Source organism: Aspergillus oryzae, chromosome 5 (assembly GCF_000184455.2).
Source record: "Aspergillus oryzae RIB40 DNA, chromosome 5".
NCBI classification, from domain to species: Eukaryota; Fungi; Ascomycota; class Eurotiomycetes; order Eurotiales; family Aspergillaceae; genus Aspergillus; species Aspergillus oryzae.
The window spans coordinates 981,986-999,104 of record NC_036439.1 but is presented as its reverse complement, the minus strand read 5'-3'; the positions used below and the strand labels follow the sequence as shown (position 1 = coordinate 999,104).

Below are 17,119 nucleotides of genomic sequence, written 5' to 3'. Positions count from 1 at the left end.
ACATGCGGCAAATCGAGGCTGGGACCACGTCAGCCAAGGTTCATAACCTTCTTCAAAGACTTCAGCGAGATAGGTTTGACCATATAGTCATCTACACCGGCGGCCAGTGCCTCTTGCAAGGTCTCCGCAGAGCCCAATCCGGTGACGGCCATGATGCGTGATGGAGTCAGGTTCTGTTCCTTCTCATGCCGTCGGATGTGGCTTGTCGATTGAATACCATCCATTACGGGCATTGATATATCTAGGTTTGTCAGCTAGAACGGTACACTGCACAGGAATCACGACATACCCATAAGGACGTAATCGTATCGTCGGCGAGAGTCTTTGTATTTATTGAGAGCGACTAATCCGTCTGGAGCAGTTTCATAGCTGCAGCCTAATTTGCGCAGGAAGGTAGAGAGGATCTATCGAGCGAACGGTCAGTACACGATCAATGGTCGTTACATACGTGGTAGCCAAGACAGCTTACTTTTAGGTTGATGTCATTATCATCTACGACGAGACAATGTATCGCATTAGCGTTCTGAGGGGTCTGGGGAGGCACACGAAGAGGTAATGCTACTCCCACCTCTTGTGGGGCGTCAGGGCTGGCTGGTAATACGAGCTCCGACGAAGAACGCTTTGTGATAACTGGCTTCCCAGGAGGGGGAGGAGGAGATCTAGGATTTTCTAGTGACTTGAGATAGAGTTCCTGTGTCCTTTGAAGCACATCCTGAAACTTTGCCGGCCCGAACGGCTGCGATACGCGGATCGCATTCGGTGGTAGGTCATTTAGGCGCGGCTGCATACCACTGAGAATGATGAAAAAGTTGATCCCGGTTCTCTCGCAGAGTTCACGCGGTAATTGGCCGTCGCATGTCGCCTTGGCGAACTCCTCTTCTTCAATAATAGCAACATCACCGCGAGCATTTTCTATAGACTCTGCTATCGAGAGACTCCAACCGCATTGCGCCATCAGCACAGGTGCTAATGAGCTCCGAATGGCGAGTTTTCTCTTGGCTTCGACGGGCAAAATTCCAGTAGGGGTATCTTTTATATCTGGATATCCTTCGAATCCAACCAGGCAGGCTTTCACTGGAGCGCTCGACATGGAAGTTGAAGAGGGATAATGACTGGCGAAGCGCCGAACAGGAATGTAGATGTCCACCTGTGTGCCAACTCCAACTTCACTTCGAACATTGACGTGCCCGTCCATGGCGTCAACTAACTGGCGCACGATGCTAAAGCCTAGTCCTAGGCCTTCCGACAGGGTGTTCTCTTGTGCAAATGGGGAAAAGAGCTTGTTTCTGAGAAACATCCGATCAATACCTCTACCTGTGTCCGTCACACAGAGATGAGCATAAATTGATTCGGGGTCAGACTGTTTCACGACTTTAGAGAGAGAGACCTCTACAAACCCAGCACTGGTGAATTTCAAGGAGTTGCCAAGGAGGTTCATGACAATTCGTTTCCATGCCCCCGCCAGGGATTGCACTTTCCATGCGTGCCGTTCCTCAATACGAACAACAACCGTGGTTTCGCCGTAGGGGGCACCATTCTTGGGTGTGGCTAGGGCGTCCACAAAAGGCAGAGTTGCCTTGGGTACCCGCTGACCAACATATTGAACCCTTGTGACCTCCTCGATTAAATTAGCCAAATCAAATGTCGTCTCCAAACTACCGTCAGATGCACGGATGCGGTCCTCCCGTCCGTTGTCCTCGGTGGTCAGATTGTTAATCTTGGCGAAATCTAGCCTGCAGGAACTATAAGCAAGTTGAAGCGAGGTGTTGCAAGAAATGGGTATAATCACTCACAAATGATTCAATGTATCAAACAGGGTCAGGCCACATGTTTTTAGCATGTTAATCCAGTGAAGCTGGTTCGGTTGTAGAGGAGTCCCTTCAAGCACTTCTGCGCTGGCTAGGATACCATGCAGCGGCGAGCGGAGCTCATGGCTAACTGATGAGATAAAATCGGATTTTGACTGTTGCATGGTTGACCAATCGATCCGAGCCAATTCGGAGACAATGGAATCTCCAAGTACTCTCAAGTACGGCAAGTCGTACACTCCTAAGGCACGGTCGCTACCGCGAGACCACACCAAAGTGCCGGCGACCCACCGTGATTGCCTCCAGCACCATAGGGGCGACCAAAGAACACTGTACGCATCTGGAAGGTGATTTTGGAGCTGTCGGACAAGGTCACGCAGAGGTTTGGAGTTCGCCTCCGCGCCACCATCCCGTCGTATCCCTCCTCCGAGCTCACACTCGTCTTCCTCCGTCCATTCATGGAGGTTAAAGAACTGACCTTGAGGAAAAGCCGCAATCAACTGGCTGAGGAGTCTTTCGGTGATCGATAAGGCATCGGAACCAATGGGTGGCGGTGTGTTTTGAGCCCAGCCTAGAACTTCGCATGGCTTTTCCGCGATTTTGGATAGCGATCCTACCCCTGGTAGGTCAAGCGGACTAGGGAAGGGGTCGGCAAGGAACTCTGGATTTGCTGTAGTGGGGAGAGGTTCCCAACTTCGAGCCTCATCATCCGAGAGCACTCTAACTCCTTGATTAGTGATTGATCCAATGTGGCATACAATAAATATATACTTACACGCCCGAGTTACATCGACTCGCATCAAGGAAGAGCACCCCATCTAGGTCCAGCGAGTCCCGAAGAGAGACACTAGCTCGAGTAAAGACTTGAGCGATTTGGTCCGCATTTTTGACGCAGCGTTTCACCGACACCGTTGGAGGTTCGTTGCGTTCTGGGGCAGCTTCCTGGTGGCTAATAGTCTCCTCTGCTGGCGTTGGTGCTGCGGATTGCGATGAGTTGTAAAGGAAAGATGACGTCTTGGTTTGTTCGGAGGATGTCACTCCTGAAAACAGCGATGACAACTCAACCTCGGATGCAGTCGACCCGCTCATAATCGGACCCTCCATGTTTCCAACGCCCCCAGCACCTGGGGTGGGAAGACTCACTGATGACTGATCGCGAGGAGAGTTGAGTGTGTTCAGCGTTGACTGTCTGCTAATAGGGAGGGGTACCTCGGCCGGATCAAACTCCCCATGGTCCTTGACGAAATTCGTGAGGCCTTTAATGAGTTTCTCCGCCCGATGATGATCGATCGAGATGCGGACTTTGTCAAGATGCAACGCTACCGCATCTGCAATCTCTTTAAGAGCGTTCACCTCTTCTTCCGCGAAGTGCCCTCGTGGTTTGTTGTCCACGACACAGAAGGAACCCAGCACGACCCCGGATGGGCTAAGGAGTGGCACCTCGGCGTAGAAGCGGAAGTAGGGCCACCCCACTACATATGGACGATCTTTGAAAAAGTCCTCTTGGGTAAAGTCATGGACAACGAAACGGGAACTGTTGGCGATCATATTAGGCGTCTCGACCGCCTTGGACATGTCCTGGCCGGTAAACAAGGAGATGGTATGCGGACACACTCCCCAGGCCAGATCGATCGTTCGCACACCGAGGTAGATTGCATCATCTGGAGCATGTCGATCCTTGTCACGTAGCGAGATGGACCCGGTAGCCTCTGCAATAATATGCTGATTCCCATCGTCGATAATGGAGATGAAGGCTCGATTGCATCCGAAGCGCAACACGGCCAATTGACTCAGGGCTGTGAGGGTAATGTCCGAGGACAAACGAGGCGAATCCTTGTCGACATCTTCTTCTGCAGCTGTTGTCTGTTGCCCGTTGTCAAACTGCGGAAGGGAGGGGATGCGATCGAGGGTGCAGTAATACCTGTGTTGTTACCGACGACGGAAATGATCAGCGGATCAACAACCTACAGAATAACTATGGAGCAGTATATTCATTCCGGTTGCTACTCACCTGGATAACTCTCTGATCCTTTCACGTTCGGCATCTGTGGGGGGAGGCCGCGGAAAGGAAGCTGCCATCCTCACATATCTTCCAAGGGGAGTGTGTTGTTGTGATTGCGGAGGAAAGAAAGAGAAAGGGAAAAGAAGTGAAACTCATGGGAAACCTGACTGCCTGAGGCCGCAGTGTAGGGTCCTGAGGTACTCCAGATTTTCCACGTTGATTGGTCGAGACCAGGGTCTAGACTCGTCTGGAAACATGGAAACAAGAAAGACATGTCGGGCTGGGAAGCCACCCAATCACCTGACATATGTGGCTCTCGCTTGCGGACCCGATGACGTCGATTCTCCCAAAATTTATACTGCAGTAGGACCGTTACTCCCCCACATCGCCCCTGCAAACCGTTGCCACTTCGGCCGAAACATTGCCTTTACTGTACGCTTGGTTCCTGGCTAATACCATGCTAACTGTTGATCAAGCAACTAGCGACCTTGTATTATAACTCTGTTGTCTAAGATCCTTCTATAGCCAAGTCTCACTATCTTCGGGTATCAATTCCGCTGATATCACGTGATCCGTCGACAGAGGAGTTCAAGATGGTTCCCTTTCTTACCGTGGATCCTTCTATACGACTTAGTAGTAGCCTCGTACAGTTCTAATATAAATATCTGTAGTCGCCTGAGCCATTGAGTCGAATATGGTATGGACCATGAAGACTCATCCGTCGGCGGGTTATCATGTCACAAAATGTATAATTCTATAGATTGGCCGTATTGACACCTTCACGACCAGATGAATGTGCACCACTTTCCGAAAGATTTTCTTTTTTTGTGATTGTAGATGCAACCCATACTAGTTCTGGTCATCTCTTCCTTAGTGAGGATTACTTAACAATCCCATAATTCCAAATAATGAACAAAGGGACAGCGGAGGAAGCCCTCAATTCGGCCGTTGTTCTACAAACACGTGAGATATGTATTTAGCGACAAGTTATGCTTTTGCATCAATTTTTGAATCTACGCCACTGGTTTGGAATATCCCATAATCTTCACTGCAGAAATGCCGATCATTTACGAAGTTCTACAGTCTTTGACTCTGATGGACGTCCTAACAATGGTAATGTCCGTTCTTACTCGGACTTTTCGGCTGTGGAGAGCCAATATATGTCACGGAAGTACCGTGACATACGGAGAGCTGCACTATACACGAAGAGATAGATTGTACAAAGAGTCCACTTGACGTGTATAAAGATCCCATACAAAGCCCGCTGAGTCGAGGACTCATTGCCTCGACATATTCTATAACACTCAAGACTCAGCTCCACTACGAATGACCCTACTTCCCAACATCTTCATCAACCCGGTCAACCAGCTACAAGATCAACAAGATGGTACTCATCTACGTCGCTGCTCGCTACAACCCCATTTACAAGAACACGAGAACACAGTGGAGGTCCCTACACAGCCACGTTAAGAGTGGCATGTTCAGATTGTCGTGGGTTCCGATGACCAGGATCCCAGAGGACATTTTGTGTCTGATAATCTCCATGGATGGCTCTTGGGAAGGTTGCGACCTTGGAAATATCGACCTGCAAGAGGCTGCTAGGAGACGGGCGTTGGAGGAAATTACTGCAGAATACTGGGGAGAAACTGGTGAGGAGTGCATTTTGAGGACTATGAATGAGCATTGTTATCCCCCAAGTATAAACCTGAAGCGACGGCCACGTAGGGACTACGGATAGTGGTTCTGAATGTATGGCCGTGCGGATTTGAAGCCGGTAAAATCCCACGGCTAGACGAACTGCTGCCGGTCTCAATGAATATGAATACATGATACATGAAAGCACCCAGTATTCATTGCAACCCGCGGTAGATATATTGGCGCTAATCATGAGCAATAAATATAAGATGTAAACTGAGTAAAATCCCACCTGTGACGTTGGTAGATGGCTACACTGTCTTGTATGAATGAGAATTGTTTTCGATATACTTATCGACTAATATTGACTTAGATAAACCTGATGTTCATATTGGTTATATGCTAGCAAGATCATTATATCATTCAGTTCAGAATGGACCTTGACTTTCACCAATATATAGATAGAAAAGCCGTATCTTCTCGCACCATCTGCATGAAACAATCACCTACAGTAGATGAACTAAACAGGCGTAGAGATTAATAGTCCGATTTCCACCTCAATCCCCGAGCAGCGTACTGTCCTGCAAGGGAAGTATAATTAATCTTCTTTCCTGTTTGCATAATAATGATCTCCGCAATCATCCAGTCGACCAAGTAGGACAACATCTGCGCTAGGATATAGCTCCAACGATAGCTAATAAATCTAAGTTTTGAATCTCACTTAACCACTGCTGGCGGCCTTGCATCAACATCATCTACACCTAGCAGCATATCCTATCTCATTTCGCACGACTCTAAGTATTCTGCTATACTGTATCCCATTATATGGTCCTATCATCGAGTTGAGCAAGATTATAAACGAATGACTGAGTGATTGAAGATCAACATTGCTATCCAGCTGCTACAGTTTCATCCCTCAAGGTCTGGGTAGGTCCGGTGAATACATAGATAACAGTACCGCAGCCAGAAAAAGTAATTTTGGAACTGGCCCCCATATATGAATGGTAACTTGTTTACTTTATGGGTAAAATACTTACAGGGCGTTCAGATTCGTTATTCCATTACGCTCGTTGGCTTTTTCGCAGCGCCTGAAGGATCCGGGAATCTTATACTATCCATATCTGTAAGGAAGAGGCATTTAAAGGTTTCAGTATTTATTTAAAAGGCTAGCGGCTTGGACGGGTCTCGTTACAGGGATAATTCACAAGATATATGACTGGTAAAAAAGGTATTGCTACCTATCATAGTTGTGTCAGTACCACATCCTAGATTGTCGAACCGGTATTCCGGAAATGGATTTTCAGCATAAGAAAGTCTAGTATAGCACTGTATAAACCGGAGAACTAGGGTTGTGTAGAAGAGTGTTGAAAGTATTGCAGGTTATATATCATTTTGACATTAGACTTTGAAAAAAGTGAAAGAGTACAAGACCAGGGATCCACGTTTGCATCATGGAGTATTATTTTGAACGGATTGTGAGAGTGTTCGGGCTCTAAATAGTATACGTGCGCTCAATTTCAACTTCTCATCCTTTCCTTGCAGCGGCTTCCAACTCATAGGAAATGACAAACTTCCCTCTGCAATTCCTCGCAGAACTCCGATCGTGTATTCGATGAGTAATTCAGCGCTTGTAGCCAAAACCTCTCCCGAAGGCAAGTTGCCAACTGAACGGCTTTCCAAGAAAGTGAATATTGTATTGAAGATCGACATTCCAGGATACAGTGTCCTGGGACTTGAGTAGGCTTTGTATGTGGCTTCGATATCCGCCCATCTAAACTATACGCTTGATGGGAACGAACCTTCTGGTGAAAAGTATCTTGGCATTAAGGTCGCTGGAATCTTCGGAATCCTCGCGTTATCTGGCTCTGGGGGCTCCGAACCTCACTTGGTAGGGTGCAAGATATCACCCATAATGAAAGTGGCCTACAAACGAGGCAATATCATCAGAGATGGTAAATGTCCTCGGAACGGCTCCATTGCATACCGAAAGGTCGGACATATGGGCCGAGTTCGGCGCCATCTTAAGGCAAATCGTGATGCACCCGTGTGCTCCCAGTGTCAGCATCTTGCTGTAGACTGAATTCCTTGTGTTAACGTCAATAGTCTGTTAGAAGTCGGAGGACCTCTTCGTGGAACGTACTATTCTCTATCCAGTGCGCCATGGCCTTCAGGATGGAGCAATATGAACCCCAGAGATACTGATTGGTGTTGGATAGTCCAGTGCTCAACATTCGCAGATGACAAGGAGCTAGTACACCCATATATGTTGTTGTAGATTCTCGAATCTAGCCTTTGGTTTGGACAACGACCTCGTAGCCATTCCAGTCTATGACGGGGAACACCTTTGGAGGGTAGTCAGTATAAGATGAGTGACAATGTCCATACATGAATGCACATCTTGCAGCCTTTTCATCAGTTCAATGCATGATTGAATGTCCCTCATGGTCACCCCTTGCTTTACGGGAGAAGAGGTCTGTACCTCTGCCAGGTGGATTATCATCGCAATCAGTATTGTTGTAGAACCGATAATCGGGAGCGAATGAAGAGTCTTCATCTGATCTAACTCGTTGGCAATCTCAGTAATCTGTCGAGCTGCATGCTGCATGCGGGAGGCCGACGATTGAAATATTTGGGACTGATATAGTACGCAGACCACCCCATGATAGACCATATGCAAAACGTTGCGGTGGACAGCAACTATCGGACTTTCATCACTGCTGAACCCAAAGACCGTGGGGGGGCGTTGACATATGGGCGGCAAGGAATATTTCCAATCGGCCAATGCCTTCTGAGACATCCAAATACTGGTGAGATAATCTGAGTGGTGTTTGTTTGGAGAATCTGGTGTCTTGCCGGTGGGCTCGGAAGATAATTCCGTTGAGTTACACCTGGCCTGCACATTCAAAACTCTCCTGATGCATAAGCATAACTGGGCCTGCGAAATGCAGATACTGGCCAGGGACTTTTGGACCTCTAGATTCCGAATGAAAGTGCACCCAGGAAGCAAGAGTCGGCTCTCCATGGGTATGTGGTTAAAGTCAAAGTCCTCTTCAGTGAGCATGGAAAGGTTGAAATCGACACTTCTGATCAGCGGCAAGCATCTTAGCCTGAACGAAATCAAGGAGTCCGCCGTGTAACATGTCCAGGCAATTCGTCTGTGAAGTTTCTGACTGTGGTGCCCAGCATAGCCGCTGGGAAGGTCTCGGAAGAGCCCCATCATCAGTGCCAGTGAAATAGCAACCTCAATCCAATATCGACTATCTTTCCCGTCTGTGGCTTTGGCACGGTGTGTCATGAGAAGGAGGGCTTGAAGGTTGGTGAGAGGATCGGATTCGTAGTGCGACTGGTATAAAAGCTATAATGTGGTTAGCCTGGACAAAGCTTCGCGAATTACGTTGGGAGTCACAAACATGTGCTTTTTCGAAGAAAGCTTCATGAGCCTCCTCTCGGCTTGAGTAGCCAGCTTTTTGAAGATGGTCAAGGTTGACAAAGGCGGTTGCTGAGAACATGATTGCTTGGAACAGAAGCAAGCTTATCCGGCCTTGGCCACCGTCTTTGTTGCTCACAATATTGATAAAGGTCTGCCAGTTTATGATTGGCATACTGGGTAACACACATTCGAAGAATGACTGTAATAGGGCTTGTTGAAGTGGAAAGCTTGGTAGGGTCAATGCCCCTTGTAGTAAAAGGTGTTCATACTGAGCTTCACTTATCGTCGTGTGGATGGGCCTCACAAACCCCGGTAAATAGTTTGTCGAGCATGCCTCTGGAGAAGACGATGGTGTCCGAGGAGTCAAATCGATGAACCCGTTCCACGAATCCTCCTCTAGATAGTCAAATAGTATCTCCATTTTTGACAGCCGGAGTTTGAGCGATTTGGGGGTAGGTACAACGGTGTTATGAGGTATTGCCTTTGTAGCAGGTGGTTCAAGTGAGAGATATATCGATAATCTCGCTTTGTGCCCGCAAACCCATTGAGGGCAGATAGACCGCTAACATATCTTTCCCGCGTAAAGCTATGTGAGCGACATGTTTAAATTATTTCGAGGAATTCGCCGCGAGAAGGTTCACGGGATATAACGATCACTGCCTCGTCCAAGCCAGAGCTTCGCCGTTGTCAGGCAGGGGTACTGATTTGTCAACACGGAGAGATTAGCTGCCGATGTTTCCTCGGGATCGATGGTGGAGCTACCCCATATCTACTCCGTACTCTCCGTCTCCGAGGACATGTAATGTGGAGGATAGAGTCTGGGGGAATACCAAGGGTACCATTGTTGTGGCTTACTCTAAAAGTTAATCTTCTTTACAGAGCCTGCTCGGCTGCGTCTAGATACAGAGTGGACTCAATCTTGCAACCCCTAAATGTGTGCCAAGATTTTGAAGATACATCGGAACCGCGGATCCTAGAGTTAGAACAGATAGAGGAAGGTTCCAGCACTACCGACAGCTTAAGGTTATAACATTTCAAGAATTAGTACAGTTTGGTAATAAACCCTATATTGAGGTACTACTCGTAGGCCATGTATGACCTGGAAAGGCTAATTAATGGTAGACTTGGTTTTCGAAGCCCGCGGGCACCGAGGTAAGGGTTTCCTTGTTGGGAATAGCTCAATGCTGAGTTTGGTATTGCTTGCGAAGAATGGAATGGATTCCATCTGTAAATGGTTAGCGTATTCCACAGATAATCTCGCTTATCCTCTTTCGGTATAGTGCCAGCATTTCCCGTTCTGGCCAAGCCTGTTCGAATTTGATATGCATCAGCCCTAACTTAACAGGACAGAGCCTTTTCCACCTTAAGCAGCTGGTGTTTCTGATGGCTGAAGCAAACAGGCTGAGTGTAACAGTGGACTGATTTTAGTTGAGACATTTATTATGTCGCTGGAAACTAGTACATTGCCCAGAAGGCTAATATCTTAGATGGGCAATTTGGTTGACAAGACCATCTTTTATTCAAGGCTGGCTCAGTTTAGAAGTGATTACATAGATCCTTATCCTCCAGAGAATGACATGTTTGACTAAGGTTATTTCTTAATTCCATTTGTATACCGTGCAGTACAATACAGCTGGATAGCACAAGCCAGTGAGAGTGACATTTTAGAACTATAAGAACAACAAAGTGATGTAAATCATAACTTGCTCTGCAACGGTCGATCATGGTAAAGTTTGTGGACGCCCTCAATTGCCAACACTGAATCCCGTTCGATACGACGTACTAGCTCTTTACACGTCGGAATATCCTGGATCAATCCAATAGCCTGTCCAACCGTCCATACCTAGAATTCTCGTTGTGAGCTTCGATAGGCTTACTATTGACTTCAATGGTCAGTCAACTCACTCCATGATGAATATCCCCGTTTAGAAACACCTGTCGTCCACGCTGACCATTAACGAATGGCGCAATCTCCGAGAACTCGCCTGACGGCGACTCCTTTTCAATTTTCAACACAGGCTCGGTGACAGTGTTCGCAAAGTAACGACTCGTATTCCTCCAACGTCGCATAACCAACGTAGTATCCGTCTCCTGCGCATGGACAATAGCCTCCTTAATCTTCTGGTGGATAGGAGATTCGGCCGTACACAAGAACCGAGTTCCCATATTTATACCCTCTGCGCCAAGTGCCAGAGCAGCAGCCAGTCCCCGCCCCTCTGCGAACCCACCTGACGCAATGAATGGGACCGTAAGCTCTTGTCTGGCGCGCCCAAGGAGTATGAAGCTTGTCAAATCATGCTCGCCGACGTGACCGGCACATTCAAAGCCGTCGATAGAAAGGAAATCCACACCCAGTTTGATGGCCGATTTCGCATGTCTAATTGTAGTGCATTTGTGTAGTATGAGAATGTTCGCCTTCTTTAGTTGTGCGATGATAGGTCCTGGATTGTGCCCTGCAGTTTCGACGATTTTCACCCCTTCCTCTGCTATCACACGCGCGTAGGCAGCGTAATCCGGGGGGTTGAGAGAGGGGAGTAGCGTGAGATTCACCCCGAAGGGTTTCTTAGTCATGGACTGACATTTCCGGATTTCTCTTCGCAAGTCATCAGGAGTACTATGCGTGAGTGCACTGAGCTGGATGAGGGATAACCCAAGGAATTGTTAGAATAGGGATCCAGATCAGGAAAGGCTTTGGGAAGGAAGAAGCGCGTACTATACCCAGTCCACCGGCGTTGCTGACTGCAGACGCGAGCTCCGCAACAGCGACCCATTGCATACCCCCTTGAATGATCGGGACTATGAGACAGTGAGCAACTATTCGAGTGGACAGAGGAGGATAGATCACCTGTAATTCCCAGCTTGCGTGTCAATGCGGTGTTGAAAGGCATTTTGGCACAGGACAAATTCGCTTTGACAGGCAGGGTATGGACGCCGTTTCAGATGGATTAATGGAGTGTCTGATTGAAGATATAAGAGAGAAGTGATTCCTGGCAGTGATTTGCTAGTTCAAAGACTGGGCGGAAGCGAGTTAAATGTTCAGTTCCTATCTACGCCATCATACAATCTCTGATAGACTGTAGCCATACATACTTCTCGACTTTATATTGAGTTAGCCGCGGCTCCGCATGAATCTCTATCTGAATAATATGGATATAATCTAGATCCATGAGGTTGTTCTCGTGAAAGTTTCATTCCCTAAAACCCCTAGGTTCCCATCCAAGTCAGGAAAATGTCGCGCCTGAAATAAAGTTGCATCAATTTGGTCCCCACCAAAGGAAACAAAATACTCCCTTGGGCCCTCGCTTTTGTGGATAACAAGTATACTAGTGAGCGATATCTCGCGTTGAAACGGACTCGAGTGGGTTGGCTTTGAAATCAGAAGAGTCGAGAATGTGGGTGTTATCTTTTCGTCACCGTAAGCTGTTGGTATTCATGTAATAAAAGTTACTGCATATGCAAGTGCATTACTAGCCTAATATGGTGCAGTACGTGGTAGAATTACCGTAACATAACATTTCCAGAGTCGGATCGTTTACGAAGGCCATTAGAGCTACAGCACATTGAACCTCTTAAGAGAAAGTGGGTATAGAGGAGATAGCCACTTCGTATAGTTGACATAGCATAGTATAACAGCTTTCAGATTGGCCCCATCATCCCCGCAACAAGCTTTACCGCACCCAAGTCGCTCATATGAAGAGTTAACTGGAAGAGTAAAGTCAACTATCTACGGCGTATGTTTTACCGTAACAAGATTAGCGCTCAATATTGACAGGCAGCCCCGACATACGAAATAAAGATCCAAGCTCCGAGTGGCACAGCATAAGCACGGAGGTTGTGCTCCCCGGGCTTGTCTATTGTCTACTCCATAGTACTCAGGTCTCCGGACATAAGTGGACTAACACCGATCCCATCTCCACTTGCTTCGGGCCTCCGAAGCCTCCGGGTGTTAAGGTTGACACTAAATTCTAGCACCTAGATAGGCTGTGAAATAGCTCCACCTTTACCTCGGTCAATTAGGTTTTCGGTAGATCGATGGTGTCTCCCACGTTTCCAATTGGCAACCTCACCTCGGATGTTGAAACGCTAAAGTTGATAAGCATTACTTGGAGAACCCCCCCCCCTGTCAATTTTGGGGCATATAGTACGTGTCTGAGCCAAGTCGTGTGGTCGAGGTTTGATCCATCCAAGGCAAATATGAAGACGCGGATAGCAGCGTATGTCGAAAATACTAGGAGAAAGGTTTGCTAACAGGACAGAGCCAGGGCTATAGAATAACAAAAGATGTATTTTCTGAGAAACTAGGCAGCACTATGACAAAGTAGGGACCATCCTTGTGTATAACCTACTCCATCTCATCACTCCTGTATCGGTAAAACAGAATATAGTAAACAAAACTGATCACGACAACACCGACCGTCACCAATGAAGACCAATTCATAGAGGACAGGGTCACAGGAAGCAAGAGTGGAAATGACGCCCAAGTAATCATCCACATATTCCAGAGAATTGCAAATCCAGACAACGAACGACCCCACTTCCCCAGGTTAAGCCAGCGCTGTGGATCAAGGGCGTCGTTGCCCCGCCACACACGAAAGCTGAGTACGATTATCCAAGAAAAGCCAGAGCACAGACTAGCCCCTCCCAGGACGGCGTTTAGAGCGGTAGTTGATCCAAGTTGAATGGCTCCAATTACGATGGTCAGAGCAGTGCCTAGGATCAGTGCGTTGACAGGGACTCCGTCCGTTGTTCTTTCAGTGAAATTGGAAAATGGGAAGCCGTTGGTCCGTGAGAACGACCAATACAGCCGACTCCAGCTGATCAAGGCCTCCCAGCTGCCGATTGCGAAGCCTACCACGATTAAGGCGCTGGGTATTGCAGTAAGCATTCTAGATGCGTGACCGTCGGATACCAACTGGATCAATGGTTGGCCCCCAACTGGAGAGAACATAGCCTCCGGATTGACAATGCAAAAGAGGAAAATGGTCATGGTTGGAATGGCCACTAGATAGCTCAGCAGTGCGGACCTAACCATTACCCAGGGCACATCGCGAGTCGGCAGCTCCAGCTCCTCTGACATATGCGTTGCTGCGTCGCAGGTGCCCAAGGAGGCTAGTCCAGGCAACACGTTCAGAAAGAAAACTACCGCAGCGGAGCCCCAGCCTGAATTGTTCGCGACGCTCACAAATACAGCAGTCGCGCTCTGTTTGGGATTGGCGCGGACTGGCAGTGTGATCAGAACGAAAAGCGTGGCGCCGTTAATGAAGACTAGCGAGGCGGATAGAGACCAGTCCATCACCTTGGGAAGATTCACCACCAGGGCATTGATGCAAACCCCCACGTAGACCAAGAAGTGGTGCCAGGGCTTTGAATGAGAAGAATATTGATGTATTGACACTTCTACAACTGCCATAAGAATCTCAGAAGTATAGAGGACAGTGGTGGTGTATATCAGAAGCCAGGCACCATTCGTCAGTTAACCAAGAATGTAGCCCGCAAACGGTTGTACTTCTGTGGTCCTAGGCACACTACCCGATATGCTTGCCCTTGATTAATTCATGTCAGCGCTAAACAGTTCCTCTATGGAACAACATGTGACCTGGACAAACCTACTGGATGTGGCCTTGACGAGGCAATCTCTGCGGCAGCTAGACAAAGGATAAGCTGTCCTAGTCCAGTGAACAGAAAACCATAGAAGAAAAAGGACGGCTCAACAAGCCCGATGGCTAAGGCAAGAAAGGAGCCGATAGAGATTGGGGCGGCGGTGATAGTAAAATTCATACCAAGGGCACCCCAGGTGTGTAATGGGGCGTCCGAGTTGACTATTTGAATAGAGTCCTCCTCCGCTGTTTTAATCGAATGTTTCGGTTTACCCTCCATGTCCTTGAAGCTAGGACGAGCGTAAGGAGATTGATCAACAGCTTGTGATGGCTCCATGATGAACAAAAGCAAGGATAAATCTGAATCACGATTGATCAAAAGGTGCAATGTCAAGAGGATGGCAAATGCCAGCTCGGGGCATCCCTTTTATTGTGAAGTAGGCCTCGGTTAGACCTAAGCTGCTTGCTGCATGTCCAAGGATAATGCGTTATAGATGTCTCCCATTGGCCCAGAGGACCTAATCCTGGGACAGACAGTTCATTCCTCCTGCATTTACGATTATTTACCTACTTTCTCATCATTGGTAGAAGATAAGGCGAACATAGCCATGTCGGTATCGGCTGTCTGTGCCACCCCCGCAAATGACCCAGAACTTTTACTTTGCTAGGTCCACTCCAGAAAGTCGATGGTGTTACAATAATCCTTTGAAATTTACTTCCTTGGGGTTCTGGCCGGGGTGAGGCTTACCTAAGTGTGGCAACTATCTACATTTACTTGGTTTTGAGGGATACAAGATGCAGGTAAAGCCGGATGGGCTAGGTTCGCAAATGTGGAGAATTCTCGAGCACAGAAACGGTTTAACATTACTAAAGATACAACGTCAATCTCTCGACCAACAGACGCTTTTGCAGCCCGCAGGGACCGTAGTATGGCGGGGTCCCTTTTGCCCATAGCGTGTATAGGATATCCTGCAGTTTGTACACCCAGGGAATCCACTTGAAGTACCTTTCGGAAGCAATCTCTGTCTTGGTCACTGACAAGGCACGACCCGATGATAACAATTGGCCAAAAAAAATGCTAGCCATTCGGGCGGGAAGCAAACAAGGAAGCAGGTCTAGCGCTGCGATAGCGTGTTGATGTACGACCTCAATCAGCGCAAAGCTGTCTGCCAGGGCATTCTGGTATGGAACCAAAAAACTACACCTCCCTTAGTCTAGTTGGGGGAAGATGTACATATGTTCTGTATGAGATCCGTTATCTCAGTCACGCACAGCATGAGTAGGCTAAGTGCAACTCTGAGAGACTGAGCAGTATCAGGGATAAATTGGTTGATTGCTTCCCGGAGAAGGTGAATAGAGCGTCCGTGATGTTGCCTCACGCAGAGTTTGGTAGGGGCAGGCGTGTCTTTGCTATCGAGATGATCCTTTGCCCATGTCCTATTTTATGTCCTCATAATACACCGAGGCCTGGAGTCTCACAGCTCAGGAAGGGCCTCATTAGTATACTCTCAAGACGTCTAAATTTTTCCCAGGACCTATTAGCCTGAAGCCATGTTATTCTATTAGTAGATTCGAGTCTCGCGTTCCCTCGAGCTATGTCTACCATCCCTAAAGCTCATTATCCATATCCAGTCCATAATTCCCGATTCACTCAACCGGTTCAGCAGGGTATTCGCTACGGAGAGCTAAAGAGGTATAATAAACATATAAACCATATCCGTACCATAAAGCGGTTAGTGTGTCCACGTGGTAGAACTGGGGGCTATACGTCAAGCGCGCAGTCTCAATTGTCGTGAACAACAAATTAAGCCAAATTACAAGTTCTTGTCCCCCACGCCTGCGCTAGTCAAACTAAAGACAAGAACCAACGCGAATAATTTCCAGTATATTCAGCGATATGCAGAAGTATTTACTAGCACTATTTTCAAAATACCTTTACATAAATAACATAAACACGGTGAAAGAATTTATATTAACGCTCATGGTCCAAGTCCATACTCATCAGACAAAACGCAGTCACGGGCCTGAGTTCCGGTTCTGTAGTTTTCCAGAGTTTGGCTTTTCTTTTTTGAGCGAGCAAGCCATACCTTAAAAGCTCCTGTAATAATGAAGGGCTTTTGAAGTTATCTATTCACATAGACCTAAGTTTGCTTCCCCACTCTAGATCCCTAATCCTTGTCCGGAGACAATCAATATCTGCTAGCTATAGCATTGTGTGTTGTAGATTCAATATACTTGAGACCGGTCGTTCGGACAAGTCCCTGGATAAAGCATAATCTATTCTATATCATTAGTTCAGGAATAACAGAGGCAGCAGAAGCCCTAAGTCGGGTTTTTATATTGTAGTTTGAATCCACATAGGGGCCTCCGGGACGCAGTGGGGATTGCTTCTGGGCGTTCACAGATGGTTCTTCATTGCCTAACTGGTCAGGACAGGAGGCTGCAGGTCTTCAATCTATGGGAGGATCGATTCAGGTCAATATCCGCTTTACGCTTGTTCTTCTAATTGGATTTACTTGGGATCGCCACTTAAGATAGTGATTCATACTTGCGGGTACGTAGGAATCGAATTCGTGTATGCATTTCTCAGTAAGTCACACTCGGCAGTTCACTCCTCCAAGTCCATCACTAATGACATATACAGGCC

General features: G+C 47.5%; 5 protein-coding genes across 5 annotated transcripts; 1 reads left to right on the top strand and 4 right to left on the bottom strand.

Moving 5' to 3' along the window:
• Positions 1–430: 430 nt before the first annotated feature.
• AO090701000517 (uncharacterized protein) lies at positions 431–3,853 on the bottom strand (the record flags this gene model as incomplete). Its single annotated transcript, XM_023237277.1, has 5 exons — positions 431–1,742; positions 2,469–2,528; positions 2,584–3,729; positions 3,777–3,783; positions 3,820–3,853. 5 exons carry the CDS (start codon positions 3,851–3,853, stop codon positions 431–433), a joined length of 2,559 nt encoding a protein of 852 aa, XP_023092170.1.
• Positions 3,854–5,194: 1,341 nt separating this feature from the next.
• On the top strand, positions 5,195–5,679 carry AO090701000518 (uncharacterized protein; the record flags this gene model as incomplete). The annotated part of the gene is made up of 2 exons (XM_023237276.1): positions 5,195–5,531; positions 5,651–5,679. The coding sequence occupies 2 exons, from the start codon at positions 5,195–5,197 to the stop codon at positions 5,677–5,679; spliced, it is 366 nt and encodes a 121-aa protein (XP_023092171.1).
• A 2,092-nt stretch (positions 5,680–7,771) lies between these two features.
• On the bottom strand, positions 7,772–9,296 carry AO090701000519 (fungal specific transcription factor domain-containing protein; the record flags this gene model as incomplete). The annotated part of the gene is made up of 2 exons (XM_023237275.1): positions 7,772–8,800; positions 8,856–9,296. 2 exons carry the CDS (start codon positions 9,294–9,296, stop codon positions 7,772–7,774), a joined length of 1,470 nt encoding a protein of 489 aa, XP_023092172.1.
• A 1,275-nt stretch (positions 9,297–10,571) lies between these two features.
• On the bottom strand, positions 10,572–11,763 carry AO090701000520 (NAD(P)H-dependent flavin oxidoreductase; the record flags this gene model as incomplete). Its single annotated transcript, XM_001823302.1, has 4 exons — positions 10,572–10,718; positions 10,781–11,509; positions 11,589–11,671; positions 11,721–11,763. 4 exons carry the CDS (start codon positions 11,761–11,763, stop codon positions 10,572–10,574), a joined length of 1,002 nt encoding a protein of 333 aa, XP_001823354.1.
• A 1,454-nt stretch (positions 11,764–13,217) lies between these two features.
• Positions 13,218–14,809, bottom strand: AO090701000521 (uncharacterized protein; the record flags this gene model as incomplete). Its single annotated transcript, XM_023237274.1, has 3 exons — positions 13,218–14,291; positions 14,354–14,391; positions 14,482–14,809. 3 exons carry the CDS (start codon positions 14,807–14,809, stop codon positions 13,218–13,220), a joined length of 1,440 nt encoding a protein of 479 aa, XP_023092173.1.
• Between the last annotated feature and the right edge of the window lie 2,310 nt (positions 14,810–17,119).